Source organism: Sorex araneus, chromosome 4, assembly GCF_027595985.1.
Source record: "Sorex araneus isolate mSorAra2 chromosome 4, mSorAra2.pri, whole genome shotgun sequence".
Lineage (NCBI taxonomy): Eukaryota > Metazoa > Chordata > Mammalia > Eulipotyphla > Soricidae > Sorex > Sorex araneus.
In genome coordinates this window covers 192952505-192977560 of record NC_073305.1, presented here as the reverse complement: position 1 = coordinate 192977560, position 25056 = coordinate 192952505, and the positions used below count along the sequence as shown (strand labels likewise).

General features: G+C 62.2%; 2 protein-coding genes across 2 annotated transcripts; both read left to right on the top strand.

The window, feature by feature from the left end:
• Nucleotides 1-478: 478 nt before the first annotated feature.
• On the top strand, nt 479-25052 carry RADIL (Rap associating with DIL domain). Its single transcript, XM_055135287.1, has 15 exons — nt 479-591; nt 3992-4543; nt 19225-19472; nt 19783-20403; nt 20756-20793; nt 21170-21330; nt 21596-21708; nt 22279-22516; nt 22841-23013; nt 23161-23311; nt 23651-23820; nt 23902-24145; nt 24350-24471; nt 24549-24688; nt 24864-25052. Exons 2-15 carry the CDS (start codon nt 4012-4014, stop codon nt 24967-24969), a joined length of 3057 nt encoding a protein of 1018 aa, XP_054991262.1. The 5' UTR covers nt 479-591; nt 3992-4011; the 3' UTR covers nt 24970-25052.
• On the top strand, nt 9683-12095 carry PAPOLB (poly(A) polymerase beta). The gene has a single exon (XM_012934674.2). The coding sequence runs from the start codon at nt 9729-9731 to the stop codon at nt 11613-11615; it is 1887 nt and encodes a 628-aa protein (XP_012790128.2). The 5' UTR covers nt 9683-9728; the 3' UTR covers nt 11616-12095.
• Nucleotides 25053-25056: the final 4 nt, after the last annotated feature.

Genomic DNA, 25056 nt, shown 5'->3' with positions numbered 1-25056 from the left:
GCCTCCTGGGCCCGCCCACACCCTGTCGCTCCCTGCCACTGGATGGAGCAGACTCGACTGCCCGCCCTTCCTCAAGGCCCCGCCCAGGGAACCTCACCCTTATTAGAGGCCCCTCCTACGAGGCCTCCTACGAGTACCTGCCTCCAGACACACTTTGGGGGGCCCCGCCCATCCTGGGCCCCTACCCCGGAATTTCCCGAGGCCCCCATTAGCCCCGCCCTCTCCAGGCCCCGCCTCATAAGTCCCGCCCATTTCTCATTTCCGCCCTCCTAAGCCCTTCCCACCAGACCCCACCCATTAGGCCTCTCCCAGACCTCGTTCCTGAGGCCCCACCCTCTAGGCTCCTCCCCAGCCCTCTTTCCCGAGGCCCCTTTCTCACTAGGCCCCGCCCAGACCAGTTCATCAGGCCCCGCCCACTGGGCCCCGCCCAGACCTCATCCCTGAGGCCCCGCCCATCAGGCTCCGCCCCGTCCGTTGCGCGGCCGGCAGGAGGCGCCGCGCGGAGCTCTCGGCTGGGCGCTGCGCTAACGGCGGGCGTGGGAGCCGCGCGGGACGCGGCGGCAGCGGCGGACGGTGCTGGTGCTGAGTGCGGTGAGTGCGGGGTGCGCGAGGTGGGGCGTGGGCGCCCCCGGCGCCGGCCGGGGCTGCGGGGCGCCGGGCCGGGCGGGGAGCCCCCGAGGCGCGCGCTTGGGGCCGCGGGGCTCGCACGGGGCCGAGTTCCCGCCCCCGGCCCAGGCCCGGCTTGTGCGGTTGCCTGGGAAACGGCGTCTCGGCCCCGGGGGGCGGGACCCGGAGGCGGGTGGGCGCGGGCTGCCCGGCCTGCCCGGGTTGGCAGTCCGCGGTGGCCAGGCCCTCTGCACGCCCGGGCTCCGGCCCCCCGCCCCGGGGTCTCCGCGCCCCGCAGGCCGCCCGGCAGGGGCGCCCGCCCGCCCGCGCGCGCTCCTGCTCCCGCAGCACGTTCCGCACTCGCGTGCGGCGCAGCCTGCTCCCCCGCCGTTGCTGTCGGGCCCCCGCTGTTCCTGTCTATTCCGTGCCGCCCCCCGCGATCCCTGTCGCCCCTCGCTCCACCCGTGTCCCCAGCCTCCCCAAGCATGCCTCTGGGCTCCCGACCCCGGCCCTGAGCCGGCCCGTTTTCTACTCTGGTGCCGCCCGGCGGCAGCCCGGCCCTGGTGGAGTGTTTGGCTAACCTGAATGGCCCCAAAGAATTTCCAAGCCGCCCTGATTGCAGGTGTCTGCGGACAGCGCGGGACACTCAGCATTCCAAAGAGGAGCTGGCCCCGCGCTGCGGCCCGTCCGCCTGACATCTGATTAAATTGTGTTTGTGCTTGAGCGCTCAGCTGGGCTGTCCAAGTGGGTTTGGGGCTGGTGGGTCCTCCTGGCCACTGGGTCCTGTTGGAGGCTAATGGATTCCACACCGCAGGGCCGGCTGCCACGGTCCTCCACCCATTGTCGGCGGGGCCCTGACCCTGCGCCCTGCGCTGCTGGCCAGGGAGACGTGGCCTTGTTTTCCTCTTCCCCATCCCCAGAGGAAAACATTTTCAAGCGAAGCCGCAGCCAGCTTCCCGGCTGTTTCCCGCGAGCGAGTGTGGGAATGAAGAGAGAGAGCGGGCGTGGGAAGGGCATGTCCTGTCCCCCGAAGCCGGGCGGGCACTTGCCCTGCCTGGCTGCATTGGTTGAACCCCGCCTGTAGACAGGAACGAAGCCCCTGGGGAAAGCCACCGCCAGAAGCGCCCCCAGAAGACAGGCTGAGTAGTAGCGAGATTTCCTCTGCCCCCCCCCCCCCAATCTGCTGAGGAGTGTCCCCCGGGAGCCGCCCCTGGCCCGCCTGCTTTTCTGTATTTTAAGTAAAATTGTGTAAGCTGCGTGTAAGCTGCTGTTCCGGGAGCCCTGGAGCTAGGCCCCCCCCCGCCACCTGTCTGCCCAGGGACGACATGGCTGCTCGGGTGGGCTCCTCCCAGCTCTCAGCATGTTGGTTTGGGGGCTACCCCGGCGGCGCTTAGGTGATGGTGGAAGCTGCCAGCTCCCTCCTGCACAGGGCGCTCCAGCTGTCAGCCACCTCCTGGCCTCTGGAGTCCGTGTCTGTGCGACCACTGGCCACTCAGGGTCGGAGGGGCCCTGGGGAGCACGTGGGAGAGGTGGGGGCATGAGTGGGTTTGTACCGCTGCCTGCGCCCCCCCCCCCCCTCGGCTCTGTTGCTCCTCGTCAAAGCAAGTGCTGGGGTTGTGTGATGTGAGTTCCGGTCCTGAGGCCACGCGTGCAGGAGGCCCCCCGGGAGCTACAGCCTGCCTGAGCATCCTGGGGTGGGGGCCCTGACTGAACATCCCCCTGGGGCGGGGGTCCTGCCTGATCCCTGGGAGAGCAAGACCCAGTCTCTGGTGGGTCAGCTCTCAGAGCGCTGTGAAGAGTTGGGGTCCTCTGAGGACATCTGAGGCTGGTTTTGGAGGGCCCGGATAGAGTGGGGGTCTGCTTCCCAGCCTCTTGCTGGGGTGGGACGGAGAGGCGGGAGGAGCCTGAACGGGCTGGCAGGGGTCTCGGTCTCCCAGGAGTCCTGGCTAGCCGTGGCTGAGGGTGAGTTTCAGGGACTGCATGGGGACAGAGGCTCCTAGAGGCTCTTTGTGCTCTGGTCTTTTTTTTTTTTTTTTTTTTTTTGCTTTTTGGGTCACACCCGGTGATGCACAGGGGTTACTCCTGGCTCTGCACTCAGGAATTACCCCTAGCCGTGCTCAGGGGACCATATGGGATGCTGGGATTTGAACCCGGGTCGGCCGCGTGCAAGGCAAACGCCCTACTCGCTGTGCTATCTCTCTAGCCCTGTGCTCTGGTCTTGGGACAAAAACCGCAGCTGGCTACAGGCTTTCTTGTGCTTTGCCCTCCTGCATCTGCCAGTCTTGGTGGGCCCTGGGGACAGTGTCCCACACACTCGCACATGGGACTCTGACCTGGAGCAGAGCAGCATCAGTCAGGCAACAAGTGGCGTCTCTGCTGGGCTGGCCTCGGTGGGTGCAGGCCGCATTCCAATCCCACCTCCTCCTTCTGCAACTTTCCTTGGGGTGCTCCCATTGCTGGGGTCCCAGGATCTGTCAGCACTGCCGCCTGGCCATGCATGTATGCATATATGCACCCGTGTGCATGTGTGTGTGCATGTTATCAATATGAGTGTGCATGTATGCATGTGTTCACCTATGTGTATGTGAGTGAGTATGCGTGAGTGTGCATGTGTGTTCGTGTGTGTATGAATGTGGGTGTGAGTGTATGCATGTGAATATGCATGTGAGTGCATGAGTGTGTGTGCACATGTGTGAATGCATGTGTGTGCGCATCTGTATATGTGTATGAATATACAGATCTGTATGTGTGTATGTATGTGCATGTGTGCATATGTGTGTATCCATGTGTATGTATGCATATATATGAATGTGAGTATATGTATGTGTGCGTGCACATGTGAGTGCATGTGAGTGCACATGTGTGTATGTATGTATGTATATGCACGTAAGTGTGCTTGTATGAGTGTGCACATGGATGTAGGTCACCCACCTTTGGGCTGGGAGCACCAGGGGGGAGTCACCTACACCCCTTCTTCCCGGCTTCCTGTCTTGGCAGGCTAGGGTGACTTCCCATATTGGACAGCCCCTGCTGTGGCTGTGGTGTGTCCTGCAGCAGCTCCCAGGGCCTCCAGGAGCAGTTAAGGGAGTCCTGCACACAGGCTGGATCTCTCTGGGTCCCTCTGGGTCCCCCGGCTGTGGCACCTTGTGGAATCGGGTGGGTTGGGGACAAGACTGGAGCTCTGGGGGTGGTGCGGTCATAGCCTTTATTTTTGAACCACAGTGATTCCTGGCCCTGTGCTCAGGGTCACTCCTGGGGGAGCTTGAGGACCTCCACAGTGTCTGGGGATCAAATCTGAGTTGGCCACGTGCAAGGCAAGTGCCCTCCCCGCTGTGCTGCCACTCTGGCCCGCGTGTCCTTTACAGCAGCCCCTGCTTCTCCCCAGGACCCTCCGGAGCCCGCACCATGTTCTATGGGACCCACTTGGTCATGTCGCCACCGTCCACGCGCAGACTGAAGCGCCAGGGCCAGCTGCTGAGCGGCGTGCTATCCCGCACACTGAGCTCCAAGTCCCGCGGCCTGGATGCCCCCTGCAGCCCTGGCGCTGGCGATGACCCCGCTGAGCTGTCCACGCAGCTCTCGGCGCCCGGGGTGCTGAAGGTGTTTGGGGACAGCGTGTGCTCGGGTGCCCACTACAAGAGCGTCCTGGCCACGGGCGCGTCGAGCGCCTGCGAGCTGGTGAAGGAGGCGCTGGAGCGCTACTCGCTGAGCCCCGAGTGCGCCGGCCACTTCGTGCTCTGTGATGTGGTGGGCCAGGCTGGCGGGGGCGGGCGCCAGTGGCGGCCCGAGGGCCTTCGTGTGTTCGGGGACCACGAGAAGCCGCTCCTGGTGCAGGAGCTGTGGAAGCCCCGGGAAGGCCTGGCCCGGAGGTTTGAACTGCGGCGGCGGTCGGACGTAGAGGAGCTGGCCGCCCGGGACGTGGACACCATGACCGCAGGTAAGGAGGAGAGCGGGCCAAAGACCAAGTGCAGAGGACGTGGGGGTGTGTGGGAGCAGGTGTGTGCTCACAGGTGGAGGTGCCCACAGGTGTGTATTCCCAGGTGTGTGTTCATAGGGGTGCTCACAGGTGGGTGCTCATATGCTTACAGGTATGTGCTCACAGATGTGTGCTCACCGGGATGCTCACAGGTGGGTTGCTCACAAGTGGGGCGCTCACAGGTGTGTGCTCACAGGTGGCCATAGGTGTGGTAATAGGTGGGGGTAGTCACAGGTGCTGCATGCTGACAGGTGTGTCTGTGGCACTGAGAACTCGTGTGTACCAGGAGGGAAGGCCCATGGATGACCAGTTCATCATGGTCAAGCCCCCCGACCCTTGTCCACTCCCAGGGATAGGTGAGGTGGCCCCTGTGCCTGGAGCAAGTCCGCCTTATCTGGACATGGTGACGTAGGCTGGGCCGTGTCTCAGGATTGTCAGTGCCGCCGTTGGTCTTCTGTGGCTTTGGAACGGGCGTGGTTGGGAGCTCTGGGCTCGGGGTTCAGCAGTGCCAGATCTGGGCCGCGTGTGGCTTGGGGTGCCCATTGTTCTCCGTGTCCTGGGTATCGGAGGGGGGCAGAGGGCCTCCCTGCTGCTCCTGTCACCCAGATGAGCTGGCGGATCCGTGACTCCCCGTGCGGGTGGGAGTGTGGACTGTGTGGCCAGCGCGGTGGTGGCAGGGATGCAGAGGTTGGTTGGTGCCCAGGGTGATTTCTGTGCATCATGGGCCTGGGTGGTGCCCTGGTCTTACTGCTGGGAGCCAGGGGCACCTCCGTGGCTAGGGCACCCAGAAATGTCACAGGCCCTGCCAGGACCTTGCAGACAGTGGTGCCCACTGGCCCTGGGGACTCTAGGGGATATGCACCACCTGGGCAGGGTCAAGCTGAGTTGGAGTTGAGGCCACCTGCAAGGCTCAGGAACTGTCTACCTGAGGGGCAGCCGCTCTGGCTCCGATTGGTGCAGGGGCCCTGTGGGCGGTGCTGGGCCCTGTGGGCGGAGCTGTGCCCTTTGGGCGATGCTGGCCCTGTGTGTGGTGCTGACCCTGGAGATGGGCTGGATCCTGGGGATGGTGCAGGACTCTGTGGGTCTTATCATGGGATGAAGGGGGCCACCTGGCCTTGCACCTCTTTTATCTCAGGGTGACGCTTCCCCTGGCTCGGATGTGACTTCCGCTTGGTGCAAACAGAATGCTGGTGGCCGGGGTTGATAAGACGCCCTCAACATCTCCTCGAATTCTGCAGCTGGGTTTGATTGCTGAGTTAGAAGTGGGTTGAGGAAAGCGGCTCCGAACCTTCTGTTTCACACCGGGCGGGGCACAAGAAGGCAAAGACCCTGCTTCTCTGGCGTTGTGGGGTGGCACCTTCCTTGGCTGCTTTAATCTGAGGAAGCCCTGGAGAGGGACACAGTGGTCAGTGCGCAGGGTGGAGGAGCTGGACTTGACACCAGGGGCCACTCGGCCCGCATGGGGGAGCACATGTCTCTGGTCATCGAGACATCAGAGACAGCCTTGGGGACCTTGTCTGTCCACGCCAAGGGTCTGGACAAGGGTGCTCAGAAGTCCCAGGTGTCTCACTTCAGCTGTGTGACACCACATTTCTCAGTCCTTGTCACATTCACTCGAGTTGGGGCCCTCACCAGGGCCAAGTGTATGTTGGCAGCTGTTGCCAGTGGTTTCATGGGGATGGGGGTCAGGGGCACTGTGGTGTTAGGTACTGAGCCAGAAGGGCTGCATGCCAGGCAGATTCCTTATCCACTGTGCTTCCTCTCCCCAAACTTCTTTACAATCTTACCCAAAGGGACTTAAAAAGTCCCTGAGGAAGTTTGAGACATTCCTGAGCCTGATCTTGCTGCTCTCTGTGCATCGAGATGATATATTGAGGGGCCAGAGAGATAGTACAAAGGGGAGGGCATTTTCCTTACATGTGGCCGACCCAGGTTCCATCCCCAGTACCCCATATGGTGTCCCGAGCACCTGAAGTAATTCCTGAGTATAGAGTCAGGAGTAACCCTGAGCGTTGTCGGGTGTGACTCAAAAAACAACAAAAAAAGATGATATATTGAGGGGCAGAGGGGGTAGTGAGAGGCAGAGGTGGCCGTTGGTGGCTGATGGTACTGGGGTGGGGGGTGTTGGTGCCCCATAGAGAGGATCACAGGCTGCAAGAGGTGGTCTCTGCTCACAGAGAAGGGTCACTGGGTCCCTCCTGGGCAGGAACTGAAGACCTGGACGTAAGTGAGAATCACAGGGTCGGGGTTGGGGTCCTGTGCCAGCCGGGAGTAGTGCCCGGAGGTGAGATGGGTCTGTGACCTGAGAAATAGCAGTGGCCACTGCTGGGAGAAAAAGGATGGCCATGCGTTAGGTACTTGCAGACAGTGGTGCCCACTGGCCGGGAAATGTAAACCAGACCCGTGAGTGCCCACTGCATGTGGGCTGGCCTCATCTCACCCCCTGGTCAGCTGCTAAGGTCAGAGTCAAGGTGCCAGGCCATGCTTGAGCTCGCTGGGCTGTCGCTGGCACTGCAGATGGACGCCTGCTGGGCCAGAGGTCAAGCAGGGTGCTGGCTCCTTGCGCTGCTGTTTGGTCCGAGCCATTGGCATGTGCCCTATTGGGTCAGGAGCATTTCTCTCTCCGCCTTCCTTTTTTAACTCTAGGTTGTTTTTTTTTTTTTTTTTGAGGGGGAGGAGTCGGGCCATACCCAGCAATGCTCAGGGGTCACTCCTGGTCCTAAGCTCAGCAATTATTCCTAGCATCCTCGAGGGACCATATGGGATGCTGGGGATCACACTCAGGGCAGCTTCGTGCAAGGCAAGTGCCCGCCCTGCTGTCCTGTGGCTCCGCCCCCACCCTCCGCCTTTCCCTGCAGGGAGCTGACTCCTGCACCTTCAGATCTCCTGGAGATGGGGGGGACACAGGGTGTAGTTTTGTGTGCTGCTTGGCGGGACACTCCCTGGAGGTGGACTCTGTGGGCCAGTCGGTGCTGAGGGTGAGGAGAGAGGAGCAGTGCTGCTCTGCAGTGCCTGCGGGTGGCTGGTGGAGGTGCCACTTCCAACTGGGAGGGGTGCTACTGAGAGAGGCGCAGACGGTGGTGGGAGGGACTGCCCCCTCCTGGAGCCTCTGAGACTCTGAAGGGGGGGGGTCACTGGGACCTAGAGCTGGGGCAAGAGTCACCGACCACACGGCAGAAGGCACAGATGGCTAACCACTGGCAGCTGTGATGACCTAGCAGGGCGTGTGATGGGGGCAGCCAGAGAAGCACCAACCACAGGAGCCCGCGTGCTGCCCCTACCAGCTCATTGCACTTGGCGCTACGCTGGGCAGGAAAACGGCTTCTGTGCGGCAGCCGTAGGGTCATGGGGAGACCTTTCTCCATTCAGTACTGGGCCGTGCCTCCTGTGGCTGCGTCTAAGAAAGCAGTGGGGAGGCAACATTGAGGAGCATCTCAGCGCCGGGGAAGTGAGGGTCCAGGAGGCAGGCCAGAGAGAATCTGACCCCGTAGCTGCAAAGGCACATGGCTGTGACATGGCTGGTCCCTGGGGAAGGGTCCGCTCGAATTCCTCACTTGGTGCTTGGCACATATCACCTGCCAGCAGATGGTTCCTGGCAGGGCCTCCCGGGCTCCACCCGGCTATGCCAGCCTGGCCACAGATGAACTCACACCCCCATACAACACGAGTTGCGCCCCCAGAAAGGATCAGGAGGTGACCGGGGCTCCTCGACTTCCACTCCCATTATCTTTGTTTTTTATTTGGGGCGACACATAGGGGTGCTCAGAGGACCATAGTGATGTCAAAGACCAAACTTGGCTGGTTCTGTGGTGTGCAAGACATAGACCTTTTCCTGGACCCGAGGCGTATCCATTCCTAGATAGAACAGATCAGGCCCACTGGCTACAGAGCTTGTGCTTAATGTTTGGAGCAAAGGAGAGAAAACAAGAACAGACGTCATCCAAAAAGGCAGAGGAGCTTGGGGAAATCACAAGAGAGTGCCGGAAGAGGTTTTAAAAAACCAGAAAATCGTCCCAGAAGTGGGGGTCTGGGCAGGTGGGGCATGTGGAGGACTTGGCTGGGGAGGGGGCTGGCACAGACAGAAGGGTGCACAGAGGGAGAGGCGCAGAGAGGATGGGGGAGCAGAGGGAGGGGCACTCGGAGGACAGGGTGCAGAGGAGGGGCGTGCAGAGGAGGGGAGCCCCACTTGGGGCTCTGGTGCAGCTGCCCGTGTCTGTTCCCAGTCAGACTGACCCCCCAGAGTCAGTCTCCGCCTCCTCAACACCCGTCGCTGGGTGAATTCTTGAGGACAGGGCCTGAGGATATGCCTGGAGTGGACAGAGCTCTGCTGGGCCAGAGGAAAGGGCAGCTAGGGCAATCGGCCGTGGCCACGGATCCCCTGACCAGATTGGATCAGGCATGACCTGGGCTGGCGCCGCCTCCAAGCTGCCCCATGCGCCCCGTGTGTGTGTGTGTGTGTGTGTGTGCGCGCGCGCGCACACACGGGCGCCCCGTGTGTGTGTGCCCAACACTGTGTGTCCATCCACGCCCCGTATGTGTGCGTGCGTGTGCCCCCATTTGTGTGTGTGCGCCCATCCGCCTGCCATTGTGTGTGCACGTGCGCCCCGTGTGTGCGCCGTCTGTGTGTGTTTATGTGTGTGCCGGTGTGTGTGTATACGTGCGTGCCCACGTGTGTGCACCCCGTGTGTGTTCGTGTGTGTGCCCGGTGTGTGAGTACGTGCGTACCTGTGTGTGTGTGCGTCTCGTGTGTGTGTTCGTGTGCATGCCCGGTGTGTGTGTATGTGTGTGCCCGTGTGTGTGCATGTATGCGCCCCGTGTGTGTGTGTCCCCGGTGTGTGTATGGACGCACGCTCCCGTTTGTGCGCGCGTCCCCCTCGCGCGCCCCCGCGTGCGTGTGCGTCCCCCGTGCTTGCTGTGTGCGCGTGCGCGCGGCGGCCATTCTAGAACGCCCCGCCGAGGGCCCGGGCGCCATGTTGGGGCCGCAGGGCCGGCCGAGAAGCGCTTGAAGCGGCGGGAGCGGAGCTGGAGCGGCTCGGACCGGGGCTGCGAGGAGCCCGCCCCTCCCGCCCCCGCGGATCATGACCCGGGCGGCCGCCGAGGTCGCGGTGGCGGGGGCCGAGGCCCGGCGGGGCCGGCGCTAGCGACGATGCCGTTTGCGGGGCCCCCGCCGGCGCCCAGGCAGCTGGGCATCTCCTGCCCCATCAGCGAGGCGGCCCCCCGGGACTCGGACCGCGCGCTCACCCAGAAGCTCATCGAAACCCTGACGCCCTTCGGCGTGTTCGAGGAGGAAGAGGAACTGCAGCGCAGGATTTTAATTTTGGAGAAATTAAATAGCCTGGTCAAGGAATGGATCCGAGAAATCAGCGAAAGCAAGAGCCTGCCGCAGGCTGTTGTGGAAAACGTGGGCGGGAAGATCTTCACCTTCGGCTCGTACCGGCTGGGGGTCCACACCAAGGGCGCCGACATCGACGCCCTGTGCGTGGCGCCCCGGCACGTGGACCGCAGCGACTTCTTCACCTCCTTCTATGACAAGTTGAAGCTCCACCAAGACGTGAGGGATCTCCGGGCCGTGGAGGAGGCCTTCGTGCCCGTGATCAAACTCTGCTTTGATGGGATCGAGATTGATATTCTGTTCGCCAGGCTCGCCCTGCAGACCATCCCCGAAGACCTGGACCTGAGGGACGACAGCCTGCTCAAGAACCTCGACATCAGGTGCATAAGGAGCCTCAACGGCTGCCGGGTGACCGATGAGATCCTGCACCTCGTTCCCAACATCGACAACTTCCGGCTCACTCTGCGAGCCATCAAACTGTGGGCCAAGTGCCACAACATCTATTCCAACATCCTGGGCTTCCTGGGAGGTGTTTCATGGGCCATGCTGGTGGCAAGAACCTGCCAGCTCTACCCAAATGCTGTGGCCTCCACTCTGGTTCGCAAGTTTTTCCTGGTGTTCTCTGAGTGGGAATGGCCGAACCCAGTGCTGCTGAAAGAGCCTGAAGAACGGAACCTTAACCTGCCTGTGTGGGACCCCCGGGTCAACCCCAGCGACAGGTACCACCTCATGCCCATCATCACGCCAGCCTACCCACAGCAGAACTCCACCTACAACGTGTCTGTCTCCACGCGGATGGTCATGATCGAGGAGTTTAAGCAAGGACTCGCCATCACCCACGAGATTTTGCTGAGCAAGGCGGAGTGGTCCAAGCTCTTCGAAGCGCCGAGCTTCTTTCAGAAGTACAAGCATTATATTGTCCTTCTAGCTAGTGCCCCAACCGAGAAACAGCACCTAGAGTGGGTGGGCTTGGTGGAGTCAAAAATCCGAATCCTGGTGGGGAGCTTGGAGAAAAACGAGTTCATTACACTGGCACACGTGAACCCGCAGTCCTTTCCGGCACCAAAAGAAAGTCCCGACAAGGACGAGTTTCGCACCATGTGGGTGATTGGATTGGTGTTAAAGAAGCCAGAGAACTCAGAGGTGTTGAGTATTGATCTCACCTATGATATCCAGTCTTTCACAGACACGGTCTATAGGCAGGCCATCAACAGCAAGATGTTTGAGATGGACATGAAAATCGCCGCACTGCATTTAAGAAGAAAGGAACTTCACCAGCTGCTGCCAGATCATGTGCTCCAGCGGAAGAACACGCTCTCGGGGGGTGTCCACTTGACCACCCTGGCCGACAGTGGCCTTAGCTTGTCTGTGGCCAGTGAAGACAGCTTGCCGATGGCCCCGCCTACCTGTGCTGTGAAGACCGGTCCCATGCCCACCAGCTCACAGGGCAGAAATAGCCCTGCTGCCGCTGGGAGCCAGGGCCAGGCCACTGAAGTTTCCTTGCAACCATCGAGCCCTGGTGAAAGCTCGGGGGCCACATCAGGTGAGAACAAGCCTCACCCGGCCTCCCAGCTGGCTGCTTGTCCACCACCAAAATCCACAGTCACCCGAGTTGTTCCTTCGACATGCTTGGTAAACCATCCGTCCCGGCCTTCAGGGAGCACGGCCTCAAACATCGCTAACCCGATAGTAGGCGTGTAGCGGACATCCTCCAAAGACGTGCAACAGAAGAGGCAGTCTCAGAGACAGCGCCGGCCCAGCCCACTTGGCAACTCTTCAGGCTAGCTACCACTGCTCTTGGGGCCGCCCGGAGACACCCCCACTGCAGAGCTTTCCAGTGCCCCTGCTCTCCCTGCAAATCCTATTCCTGTTATCAAGAATTCAATAAAAGCAGATTGAACTGATCAGACCAACTCAGGTTCCTAAACGCTGTCTGCCAGCTCAGCCTGTTCCCTTCAGACGCGAAAGGAGGAGACGGAGGGCCTCCAGCTAGCCCGGACTGCAAGAGATTTAGGCTTGTCGCTAATTTCCTTTACTGGGCTGGTCTTGAGCGCAAGTCTAAGTTAGTCTGTGGAGCTAGAAGTATAGTATGGATGTGTCAGATTATTCCTGTGGTAGCCACAGTTTTTATTAACTATTTCAAAGGACCTCTGCCCTTACAGAGAAAAGAGAGAAAACCCCCTCCAGCTATATTTGTACCCATGGCTGACAGCTGCACTGGATTTGTGTTTGATGCTTTGTTGGGGAAAATTTGCAATACAAACTGGTATCAGAATTCTTTATAACTGATGATGCACTTTATATATTTTTTTCTTAGAAAGTAGAACTAATTTTAGGTTTTTCAGCTTGATGAATTTTAGTTCTTGAAGTGTTTTCCTGATACGCTGTGCGGTGGTGTGTTCCCCCTCAGAGAAAGCACAGAAGCCTGAGCTCCTGTCCACCTAGAGAGCCAGTGTAGGCCTTTAATTTCACAGGAGGGCCAGTCTTTGACCCTGAGACAATCATTTGGTTTTGACAGGACACGATCAAGAAATGATACGCGGGTCTTCGCTGTAGGGTTGCTTCCAACTGCGTCCAGTCAGTGGTCAGACAGCGGGTTGTCTTGGCGCTGACGAAGCTCCACAGTCTCTCACGTCCTCAGTAGTTTGTCCTAAAGCGAAAGGCGATTGTCTCTCCCTTCCCCCTTGCTAGGTGCGTGCAGCTGCATTTCTCCAGCCTCACAAACCAGCGTGCTCATGCTAACTTAGCTGTGACGTGAAGCCAGCCACCCCGTGGTCGCTTGGCACAGAGCCGCACCTTTCGTGTCTGTGACTTTTTTTTTAGCAAGTCCATCCCCAAGAACAGGGCCAACTCTCCTCCCGTCCGTCTGTCTTGGTGCTCTGCATGCAAGAACTGGTGCCTCTCCCGCTGTCCCTGGCGTAGGCCGGTGGTTCTCCAGCCCAAACCTCACAGACCCTGAGCAGAGAGGCATGCTGAGAATTTTAAGCCAGTTTTTCTTTTGAGCAGTTCACCCCAATTTGTCAATAAATTTTAGCTGTAGATACAGCAGACATCATTTCTAGTGGGCACGTGACCTCTGGTTGTTTCTGAGCCTTTTGTTTCATGCAACTTTCGAAGATTAGGACCGTCTTCATTCAGATGGCAAGAGGCTGCCCCAAACCAAGCAGCACGGCTGCGGTTAAGGAGCACGGACCGGGAATGCAGATGAACGGAAACGTGCGTCTGTCTGAGCCTAACAGCTTTCTAATCTCAACCAGCCAACTAACAGGTTTTCCAAATTGCCTGGTTCTGCCCCGCCTCCCGTCCCCTCCTCAGGTCCCTTTCTCCCATATATGTGTGTTTCTCATGTGAAACTGACTCCTGCCCTCCCTCTCTGTCTTTATATGCTCTGCAGTGTGGCCACTTGCCCACCTGGCCCTCCCGGGGTCAGTGGACACCTTGCTGTGCCCATCTGCTCTGCTCCTTTCCAGCAGTGGAGCCAGACCCAAAGGTGGCCTGGGAAGAATTAGCTCGTTAACTGTTTTGTGCAACTGTACTACTTGTTTTGCCAAGCTGGAAACATGGAAGTTTTAAATTCTAGTTTTCGTTACCTGAGTATCAGATTATTTTCCCCCATAAGCTATATGTAGCGTCTCAGGACTGGAGTTTGCTTTGTTTTATGGTATCTGTACTCTCTGTACTTCTTGTATTTTTCAAATGCTGTTTGTAAAACAGCTAATGTATTTCTCCATTAAAACACAATAAACAGCAAAGAAGCAAGCAAAGGGGTGAAATCTGATGCTAAGATTTGAGATGTTCTGAATTTGTTCCAGGGGAAGTACTGGCCCTGATAACTGAAGACTTTCTTCCCTCTAGATGTCACATCACCACATGACGGGGTGATGAAAGGGTTAATCATGTCCAAAAAAGGTAAAAATGGAGGCGCCAGAGTGATAGGGTAGCACAGCTGGTAAGGCTCTTGCCTTGCACGCCTCCGACCGGGTTCAATCCCTGATTTCCCATGTGTCCTCAAAGCACTGCCAGGAGTGATTTCTGAGCAAAGATCCAGGAGTAACCCCTGAGCATTGCCAGATGTGTCCCTCAAATGAAACAAACAACCTCTTCAAAAAAAGAAAAAAACCCACCAACCCGAAAAAGTAAAAATGGAGTTAAAAAAACCAACTTCCATCCAAAGAGCAGGAGGGTAAGGGGGAAAATCACAGAGAAAGGATAAAAGGAAAATAATTGCTAAGATGATGGAAACGAAAGCAAACATCTGTCACTGCGCCATAGAAGGCAGACTTCCTGGCTGAGAGAGGACTGCTCAGATTCCATGGAAAAATGAAGTGCAGCTGTCTGCTATTTTATTTATGAGGCACACCCAGAGGAAGACTCTGAGAGAATGGTGAGACAAAGACAAGGCGCGGTAGGAACTGCCGTCCAGACACAGTCCACAGCTAACGTTACTCGGGGCGAGAGGGAAGAAGTACCGCGCCTGAAAGGAGCAGTCTAGAACGCGTCTGCACCTAGTGGGTCGGCCTCAGCAGCGAACAGCAGAGGAACAGAAACTGCACAAGTGTCCCTGTCACAGGTGGTTTGGAAAGGGCTTTTTCTCAGTCAGACACAGTGGAGGATAGTCTTGGCTCTCGAGCTTTCTGCTCTGTGGGACCGGAGGGGATTTGTAGCCCTGCAGCCACGTGGTCTGTATTGCCCAGGTACCTCAGCCTCTCTGGGGTGAGGGTGACCCACAGAGGCCTTCAGGCGACTGAGGCCGGACGCTCCTCACCGGCTGCGGTCACCTCGGGCGCTGTTGGACACTGAGTCTAGAAGCTCTGGCCCAGCAGTGAGATAAGCCTATTCTCTGCTCAGTCCTGGGCTTGTGCGAACAGCAGCTGGGGGCTGGTTTCAGAGCGTCAGACACGGAGTGGGCCATGGCTACTGACTCAGCCAGAAGCAAAGAGAAGGTTCCCGGAGAAGACATGGCAAGCTGAAGCCACGGAGGCGAGAGATGGATAGAGTACTCGAATCATCCAACAAGCAGCGAAAAGTTGGCCTGAAGTGGGAAGAAATCCTTAGAATGCATCAGGTGACGGCGGGTTTGGAGCAGAGCTTACAGACACCCCGAAGAGTGAGAAATCAACCTTTTACATCATCGGGAGGTGTCACAGAGGACTGGGGTACAGGCTTCGTTTGCCGGAGCACTGTCTGGTGTGGTCCCCAAGCAAAGACCAACCCCAGGAAAGGGGCAGAAGAAACGCACTCACCTTTTCCAGTGGAGAGCTCACAGCAGCGCGGCACCTGTGCAGGGGTTCTCTGCCACAGCCAGCAGAGGCTCCTGCACCCCCATCCGCAGGGAGGGGAGCGGGGCCCTGGGGCGCCTTGCCAAATTCCCACAGCCTGAATCCTCTCCTCTCCCAGGGCCGTGCCTTCCCATGGCCACTTTCCGGGGAAGCAGGCCTTGGGGTGGAGTGTGGTCATTACTGCACAGCGAGTCACTGCACCGCCATTGGAGTGCGGCTGTAAGCAAGACAGCGCCTCGTACTGTGGGTGACGGGGGTGGCACAGTTGGCATGACTGTCCACTATAATGTTTACACAGAAGTGTAGGGGGCAGGGCAGTGGGGGTGGGTGGGGAGAGCTAACGGGGTGAGGACTCTGGTGTGTCATGTGGTTGACCCTGATTCCATCCCTGGCACATGGTTCCCCCAAGCACTGCTGGGTATAGCTGCAGCACATAACCTCCCCCCACCAATTTTAACGAAGTTAGCTCCTGGAAACATGGGCCATGATGCTGAGTGAGGGGCTGCTGAACCCCTAACCCTGACTGCTGCTTAGGTGGCGACATCCGGAGAGGCCAGGAGGAGGTCGGTGACTTTGGAGGCAGGAGCTGGGAGAAGGGCAGAGGGACTCCCACCCCGGAGCCAGAACCCTTGGGTGGGCGCTGCCTGGACATGAGTCAAAGATAACTCGCATCTGGGCTGCAATTAGGAGGGCGGGGAGAGGGTGGTGCCAGGGCAGGACAGCACCTCTTGCCCCGCTCACATCCAGAAAGAAACGTGTGGGGACCCCAGCTGCAGAGCAAGGGAAGTGTGTGCTGGGAGGCGGGCGGAGTGTCCGGTTCATTTGGGCTGCAGTCGGGGTAGCACCTGCCTCAGAGCACAGGAGATAGACCAGCGGGGACAGAGTGATGGTAATGTCAGAAAAACAGCCCCAGGTGTAGAGGCAGAGCGAGGCTCAGGAGCGGAGTGGGGTGGCGGGGTGCGGGTCTTAGATGGCATGTGACCATGAACGCAAGGCTGCCAGGGCCGAGACCTGGACACTGCGGGGAGAGACGAGGGACAAATGTTCCCCCAGGCTGGTGGGCAGAAGCAGGTGGCGCGGTGCCTGACTCATTCCTGAGTGGCGGAGAACCAGCCTGAACTGTTCAGGGAGCCTCTCTGAGCATCAGGTCTGTTCCCGAGAAGGCTGGTGACCAGCGTCGGGGTGCGGCTGCTGGCGGGCCTGGTCTCGGCACCTGCGGACAGACGGAACTTGTCGCTCAGCTCCGGGACATGCTCCCAGCCTCTGATGGGGGTGGCCCCACGGCCAGAGTTGTTCTGGGGTCCTGTCATCCTCCACAGCCAGCAGAGGCTCCTGCACCCCCATCCGCAGCCCACAGTGCCCCCCTGCACTTATGGAGCCACGTTTGACCTCCTGGGAAGCTCAGTGCTGGAAGTCTTGTCCTGGCCACCGCCCCCCCTCTGTGTCCTCCCAACCCGGGGAGCAGCCACCTGTTGTCCCATGCTGAGTGTCCCGCCCCCAGCAGGGGCTCACGTTCTTGTGGAAATGGGGCACTTGGGGGCAAAGTAATGGTGCTGACTCCCACATGCTCCCTCACGGCTGCCTCATCCCTGAACCTTTGCCTCTCAGAGGCCGCTGCAGATGCCCCAGTGAGCTGAGGCGGAGCATCACTGGCACCTGCAGAACCTTTCCCCAGCTGGGGCAGCAAAGCACCAGGCAGGCAGAGGGACCCCTAGGACCCCCTCACCACATCCGCCGAGTCTCCACTCCCCGCACTGTGGTGGCAGCGCTGGTGACCAGAAGCACCTCAGCTGACTGCAGCCTGGCTGGGCCTCCCTCTGCACCCCCTCTCTGGATTTCCACGCTAGCCTGCCAGCTCTGAGCATCAGAGCAGGGGGTCTGCCTACAGCGGGGACCCCTGCGCCCGCGCCTGAGAACGCGCCCTGCTGTGCACCCCCACACGCCTGTGCGGACCCGGTTTCTTCTCCGTTCTCCTGCAGCCCTCAGGCTTCAGTTCTGCTCTTGTTTCCTGGTGCTGCCCAGCAGGTCCTGAGAGCCCAGGGTATTCATGGCCCCACACCCTGCAGGACGGAGGCCCGGTGATGCGCCTTCTCAGGGCTTACTGGGGCGCTCTTGGCTGGGCTGGAGTCCTCTCTGGGCCGTGGCCTCTTGGAAGTGCGCGGGTCCAAGGCTGCCTTATCTTCCCTTTCTCCTGCCTGTGACTCAGGCACCCTCAGCCCTGCACCCTCTGACCCTCCCCTGCCCCCGCCTCAGCCTCGGTGTCCAGAGAGCAGCGGGGAAGACCATGGCCAGTGGCCAGTGGGTTATCTCCTGGGTCCCGTGCATGTACGAACATGGGTCACTCATGCTGCACGGATAGGATGTGTGGTACTGTCATGGGGCAGAGGTCGCAGGCACGTCTCCAGTGCTGTCATGTGAAACTCCTGAGGGTTCTACATGCGCCCTTGCGCACGTGCTGACTTTCTCTGGGTCTCTCTCACGGGCTGCTGAGCCCGCCCTTCATCTCCTCCTCAGGGACTATGGGCTAGCCGTGACCATTAGGGGAGCATGAAGCACTGGGGGCTTTAAGAACAGTTTTGCAGCACACATTCCTGAGTAATTTCACCAGATAACGCTGTCATGTTGCGAGGAGGGCACTCGCCTTGCATGTGACCAGCCCGGTTCAATGCCTGGCATCCCGTGTGGTCCCCCTGTACTCACTAAGAGTGTTCCCTGAGTGCAGGGCCAGAAATAGGCCCTGAGCACTGCCAGGTGTGGCCTAAAAGCCACACAAACACACATACACAGAGTTGTGTTGTTTATGGTTGTTTGTGGGTAGCTCCTGGCAATGCTGGGACCCAACCCGGGACCCCCACATGTGAAGCCCATGCCCACCCCCCGAGCACTCTGGCCAGCCCCTCAGCGAGGCTCCTTGCTGGGAGGTCCTTGGCATTATCTGCTGCCAGGCTGAGAGCAAGTCAGACCCAGATGCTCGACTTGTGGCGGGTTGTCCGTGTTCACATGGCTGTAGGGCAGTTCACAGGAGTCTGCCTAGACTCTGTGGACAGACAGAAGGTGGCCAAGGGTGACAAGGGTGACCCGGCGCTGGAGTTAGCACTGCATGTGTCCTACTGTCGCCACACGCACCCCGAAACCAGGCCGAGCTTGGCCCCCGAGACCTTCCTGGTGCTGGCACTGTGGTGATGGCCACCGGCACACCCCCGCATGCAGGCGGACCCCTGCCGTGAGCGTCACCCACTGCGCCTGGCTGCTCCGTCCCATTGGCTCCACTGGGGTCCGAGCAGGGTTTGCGTTTCCAGTGCTGCAGCTGTCGGGGTGCACGAGCCCTTCCCTGCACCCCCTCAGGGCCACATCCTCTCAGATGATGGAGGTTTCCCTTCGGGCGTGGCCACAGGCTGGGGTGTCAGAGAGTGGGCACTTGGCGTCTGCCCCGCCTCCCCCTGCTGTCCCCACCGCTCCCCTGGCCTGTGCCCTTCCGCACCCTGCACTGGCGGGCGCAGAGGCGGGTGAACAGCCCCCGGGCAGCAGCAGGCCACACCCCAGCCCCACTGGCTTCCTCAGCTGTGTTTCCTTTGGAAGCGGCAGACAGGACTGGGACCGCACAGATCACAGCAGTGTACAGCCTGGCAGGGGACTCAAGTGACGGGCTGGGCCCTCACAGCGGGGGGAGGGGGTGCTCTCAGCTTCCTGATAGAGAACCGAGAGGTGGAGCCTCCTGAGTATCTTCGTGTGCGTGTGTGCATGTACCCATGTGTTCGGCATGTGTCGTGTGCCCCTGTGGGGGAGAGGGCAGCTCACCGTGGGCAGGGGCACCTTTTCTGCTGGAAGGGGCACACGTTCCCATGTGGGCCTGTTGGGGACCAGGCAATGTGGCAATGGGCAAGGCTGGGTGGGGCCTGCCCCCATGGGAGGCCAAGGTACCCGTGGCGAAGGGGACCCAGAGGAGGTGGCCCTGGAGTGCCAGGTGCTTGTGGAGCTCTGGGCCCCTTGGCAGGGCCCTCTGCCCTTGACCCTCCTTCTGCTTGCGTCAGGCATCAATGCCCAGGCCCGGAGACTGCAGCGGATCCGCGCCAAGGGAACCCCAGCCCTGGCCTCGGGGGGCACCCAGAGCCCCCCGCTGCCCCGGCTGCGTCGTACCGTCAGCGAGACCAGCCTGAGTCCGGCCCCTGTCCCGTCGGACACTGCCCGCGACCCCGATGAACCGGGCCGGACTGCCCTGCGCGGCTGCCTGGACGAGTGTCCACACCTGCTGCTTCTGCAGGGCTATAGCCCCCAGCACGTGAGCATGGGGCCGGTGGGGGGCGAGATCAGGCCTGGGTACCAGCACCCCACCCCTCAGCCGCGCTTCCAGGCACTGGACACTGCTGCTCTGCTCTGAAGTGCCTGACAGTGCATGTTCCTGGTCCCGTGCTCCTGACGGCCGCCCCTTCCGCCCTCCCCTCCCCCAGCAGCCCTGGCTCAGGAGGGCGCACAGGCCGCTGAGCCGCATCTGCCAGCCCAGGCCTTTGCCTGTGCTTGCACCCATGGTCTCCCCCGTGCCTGGGCTTGTGCTGCTCTGGGCGCCTCCGCAGCCGCCCTCTTCCCTGCAGGACAGCCTGGTGTACGTGCTGGGCCGGGAGCGCCACACCGTGGGCCAGCGGACGCCGTCCAGCAAGCCGAGCATCAGCCTGTCGGCGCCGGACATCCTGCCGCTGCACTGCACGCTGCGCCGCCGCGCGCCGGCCGCCGGGGAGCCCGGGCCGCGCCTGGTGCTCGAGCCCATCCCCGGGGCGCCGGTGTCCGTCAACTTCGCTGAGGTGGGGGACCGCGCCGTGCCGCTGCGCCACGGGGACCTGCTGGCGCTGGGCCTCTACTACCTGCTGCTGTTCAAGGACCCCGCCCAGGCGCAGCCGCTGCCCGCCCAGGCTCTGGCCCGCCTGCGCGCTGCGACGGCCCCCGCGCCCCTCGGCTGCCGCCTGTGCGGGGCGGCGCTGCGGGCCCCGGCCGGGCCCCCGCGCCCGCGGCCGCTGCAGCTGGAGTTCGACGAGGACGCAGAGGACGCGCTGCTGCAGCGCATCCTGACGCTGGTGGAGCCGGGTGGCGACGAGCACCCGCTGACGCCCGCCTTCCTGCTGTGTCTGTGCGTGCGCCACGCGGCCACCCGCCTGCCGCCCGGCGCCTTCGGGCCGCTCCTGCTCAAGATGGCCCACGCCATCCAGGACACGGTCTGGGTCAGTCCGCGTTGGGCCCCGGGGTACGTGCCTGCGGGAGGGCTCCCCGGACGGCATTGCCGCTGTGCGTGTGGGGTGCTTTCCTAGCCGGTGCTGCGCGCTAGACACTGGGGAGGGGGTGAGCCCACTCCCGGTCCAGGGGCAGAAAACAAGCTCAAGCTGGGTGGGGTGCGGCCCCAAGGGGCAGTCTCAGTTTGGTGACCCTGGGCACAGTCCTTTGCATTCCTGCCCTCGGCCCCTGCTGCCTCCTGGCTCCTCGCCCACGCTGTACACGGCAGGACGCAGTGACAGGAGGGCCCAGGGCGTAGGGACCTGGTCGGGGGCAGCCCTCACTGCTTTCCTCTCCCCTCAGGAGAAGGCCAAAGAGCTGGCGGAGAAGCAGGCGCACCTGTGAGTGTCCCGCCCCACCCGCTGACGTCGGGGGCCCTGGGCTTCCTGGGGCTGAGGGCAGCCTCCCCTAACCCATCAGAACGCGAGAGCCTGTGGGGCTGCAGAGGTCAGGCTGGATGCCTGGCAAGGGGGCGGTGGGGGCAGGTGGGTGGCCCTCCCCTCTGGAAATGGGGCCCAGTGCCCCGAGCAACCAAGTGGGGCCAAGTCCCCGCTGTCCACTCACCTGGCCGCCCTCCCCAAGCACAGGCAGAGACGGTCCTCTCCCGGGCCAGATGTGCCCCCAGCCACACTCAGCCCGCCCTCTGGTGTCTGAGTCCCCCTCGGTGCCCACAGTGGTCCCCAGTAGCCCAGGTCATGCCATGTCTCCGTCGTGCAGCCCGGAGCCCATGTCCCCGACCAGCGTGTCCATGGCCGGCCTTGCCCCTGACCTGCAGCACCTCCTCTTCTGGATGGCCAACGCCGTGGAGCTGCTTTACTTTGCGCAGCAGCAGTGTCCGTGTTACATGCAGAGCTTGGAGGAGGAGCTGGACGTCACAGGTGCCAAGGCTTGGGTGCGGGGCAGGGCGGGAGTGCGCGCCTGGGTGCTGTGGAACCCTCGTGGGAGCCCGGGCTGATCCCCGCAGTGCGGAATAAGATCCCCGAGTCCCAAACGGGGCCTCCCTGGGGCTTGGGCGGGCAGCACTCCCCCATCCCAGTGAGACAGGCTGGTGGCCGCCTGCCATGGTTTCGGAAAGATGGCTCGGGGTGGTCAGGGATGGGCTGGGGGGGCAGCGCCTGCCTGGTCACCGGCCACCGTCCGCAGGCTCCAAGGAGTCGCTGTTCTCCTGCGCGCTGACGGCCAGCGAGGAGGCCATGGCCGTGCTGGAGGAGGCCGTGCTGTACGTCTTCCAGCAGTGCGTGTACTACATCTCCAAGGTGGGCTCCGCGCTGGCCGGAGGGTCTGCCAGGCGCTGGGGTACAGGCAGGTGCTTGGTGGTGCCCCAGGAGAGGGCGTCCTGCTCTGGTCAGGCTCAGCCCTACCCTCTTAGAGAGGGTCCCCGGCGGGGACCCACTCAGCTGGAGCTGGACGGTGCCATGAGCCCCCGCACCTTCCCCCAGCCTGGCCGGGCAGGGGCAGAGGACAGGTGCCCCTGAGTGCAGGTGGGGGCAGGTACCCTTGTAGGCAACAGTCCTCCAGTGGGTCCCTGAGGGAGGACGCCAGGATCTGGGGGGCCCCGAGGGGAGAGGGGACCGGTGAGATGGGTTTGAACTCCTGGCCCAAGGAGGGGTCTGGGAGGACGGTGAGCAAAAGAAGGGGACTCGGAATGGGGATCGAGTGGGGCCTTGAGTGGAAAGGAAGGCCCCGCACCCCTGGTGTATGGCCCCGAGAACCCCGTCTCCCACGGAGGCAAGCCTTGCTAGTTTCTGGGCAGTTGCCGGTGTCTGACTGCCCCCATGTCACCTCGACCCCCGGGGCGCTGCCCACCCTGTCTCCTGCCCCCCCAGTCCCTGTACGGCTGCCTGCCGGGCCTGCTGGAGGGCCCCCCCTTCCAGACGGAGCCCCGGGAGAGCCGCGGCTCGGGCCCACAACTGCCGGAGGAGCTGCGCCGCGTCGTGGCCATCTACGAGGCCACACTGGAGCTGCTGGGCCAGCTGCGGGTGCACCCCGAGATGGCCGCACAGCTGCTGGCCTACCTGCTGTTCTTCTCGGGCATGCTGCTGCTCAACCAGCTGCTGGACAAGGGTGAGCAGGGGGCTGCCAGAGGAGGCGGCCTCGGGTGGGCAGATGGTGCCCAGGGCCAGGGTGCTGCTGGGGTGCGGCCCAGGGGTCAGGTTTGGACTCAGGGGTCTAGCTTGGCTCGGAACGCGTTGTGTTTGCGATGGGTGTTAGTTGTCACAGACACCCCTGTCACCCCACCTCCAAAGAGGCAATTTGCTGAGAAGCTGCCAGTGCCCAGAGGCGAGGCTGCAGGGGGTGGGAGGCTGGCAGGCTCCGGGGGCCACCTCCCCGGAGTGCAAGAGCATGCCCCGGGTCCCTCAGGCGCTGCCTCTGTTCCCCTCACCCCAGGCCCCTCTCTGAGCTGCTTCCACTGGCCACGCAGCGTCCAGGCCTGTGCCCGCCTGCAACAGCTGCTGGAGTGGACCCAGGGCGCAGGATGTGGGGAGGCTGCCGAGGGCTTCTTCCGGAAACTTTGCTGCACGCTCGACCTACTGGCCACGCCCAGTGCCCAGCTCATCCAGGTGGGAGGGCCAGGTGGGCCGTGGTGCTGTTGGGTGGAGGTAGGGCTGGGCGGAGCCTGGGTGGGCGGGGATACAGCGTGGGCGGAGCTTGGGTGAGCGGAGCCCCGCCTGCCGCGGGCACTATCACCTGCTCGCCCTCCCGCACAGATGAGCTGGGCAGACCTGCGGGCCACTTTCCCGGCTCTGAGTCCCCCGCAGCTACACCGCCTGCTGACGCAGTACCAGCTGGCCTCGGCCATGGGCCCCATGAGCGCCTGGGAGCCGGGCGCCCCGGACAGCGCCGATGCCGTGCAGTCAGGCGAGTCCTCCAGGGCCAGTGTCCAGCGGGCGCTGTGCATGTCCCAGCCACCAGAGGAAGAGGTGGGGGCGTGCGACTGCGGTTATCCCGGTCCCCTTCATGAAGGGAGGGCTCTGCGAGATGGGGTGAGCCTACGGGGCCCAGCAGGGTGAGGGCAGGAGGGAGCAGCTCTCTTGGCTCAGAATTTGGGGTTCGAGCTGGCCAAGGCGTTCCAGGCACAGACCATGTTCCCCAGCACTGGGGCTGTATCCGGCCCCTCTGGGGACAGGGTGATGAGAGCAGGGTGGGTGAGCTTGCCTGGGGGACAGCCTTCTCCTGAACAGCGCCGTACCCCCACAGAGGACGTCCTGGAGTCCTACGAGCACCCCCCACCCATCGTCCTGCCCAGCGCGGGCTTTCAGGTGGACCTGGACGCTGCCTGTCCGGACGAGCGCCTATACCGACACCTGCTCTATCTGCGTCACTTCCTGCGGGGCCTTCGCAGCTCACATGCCCCCGAGTGCCCTGAGGTGCCCAGCTGTGGGGGAGGGGCTCTGGGCAGCCCAGTGGTCCCTCAGCCGCTGGCCTGAACCTGTCCCCTCCCGTCCCAGGGCTCACCACACCCTAGCCCTGAGGGGCCCCCTCCTCCCCCCGGGGCGCCTTCAGCACCTCCTGGACGGCAGTCTGGCCGCAGTGGCCGTGGGGGCCCCCCAGCCAGTGCCTCCACTACAGACTCGGGCCTGCTCACGCCTCCCAGCACGCCTCTCGGTCCGGAGCCACAGGCCCCCAGCTGGCCAGAGCCCAGTGGCTCCTGTGGGAAGGCCCTGCTGAACAGCTGGAGGGACGCCCCCCAGGGTGAGGACCCCTCCCGGCACCCCATGCTGTGCTGGCCCTCAGGACCTGCTCGAAGTCCCCACAGGGCCCCTCAGCCCCCGGGGCAGGAGCTCAGGAGGACGCGGTGCAGCGGGAAGGAGATGGGGGTCTGGAGGGTCTCGCCTGTGGGAAGGCAGGGCCCCATGCTGGGCGCTGTCCCTACCCCGCACCTTCTGTCGGGCCCAGGAGACTGTGCCTCCGAGGACGAGCCCCTGGCACCCCCTGGAGCCCTCGGCTGCGGCCCCGTGTTCCTGGTGGAGCTGGAGCGTGGCCCCTGCGGGCTGGGCATGGGGCTCATCGACGGGCTGGTGAGTGGGGACAGACGTGCGGGGACAGGCTGGGACTCGGGTGCCTGCCTGTGCCCTGAGGGACTGCTGCTCCCCAGCACACGCCCCTGGGCGCCCCCGGACTCTACATCCAGACGCTGCTGCCTGGCAGCCCCGCGGCGGCTGACGGGCGCCTCTCGCTGGGGGACCGGATCCTGGAGGTGAACGGCAGCAGCCTGATAGGCGTCAGCTACCTGAGGTACCCCGGCTGCCTGCGCCCACCACCCCCATGCCCACTCAGTTCCTGGCCCTGACTCCCGGGGCCCAGCAGCCCCCCAGCCCTCGCCCTAGGGCCCTGGCAGGAGCCTACCCAACCCTTGTTTCCTGGGGGGCGGCCCCCAGCGCTGGGCTGAGTTGAGCCCCTGCACCCCTAGAGCAGTGGATCTGATCCGACACGGGGAGAAGAAGATGCGGTTCCTGGTGGCCAAGTCTGACGTGGAGACCGCCCGGCGGATCCGCTTCCGCACGCCGCCCCCCTAGCCCTGCACAGCCGGCGCCCGGCACAGTTCTCCATGCAGACTCAGACTCGAGTGGGGAGGTGCTCAATAAACTCTTTCACATGAGTGG

Coding starts and splice junctions, on each gene's coding strand:
- RADIL (XM_055135287.1), top strand. CDS start 4,012: ATGTTCTATGGGACCCACTTGGTCATGTCGCCACCGTCCACGCGCAGA. Junction 22,517..22,840: donor CAACCAGCTGCTGGACAAGG/GTGAGCAGGGGG, acceptor CCCTCACCCCAG/GCCCCTCTCTGAGCTGCTTC. Junction 24,146..24,349: donor CTGGAGGGACGCCCCCCAGG/GTGAGGACCCCT, acceptor TGTCGGGCCCAG/GAGACTGTGCCTCCGAGGAC.
- PAPOLB (XM_012934674.2), top strand. CDS start 9,729: ATGCCGTTTGCGGGGCCCCCGCCGGCGCCCAGGCAGCTGGGCATCTCC.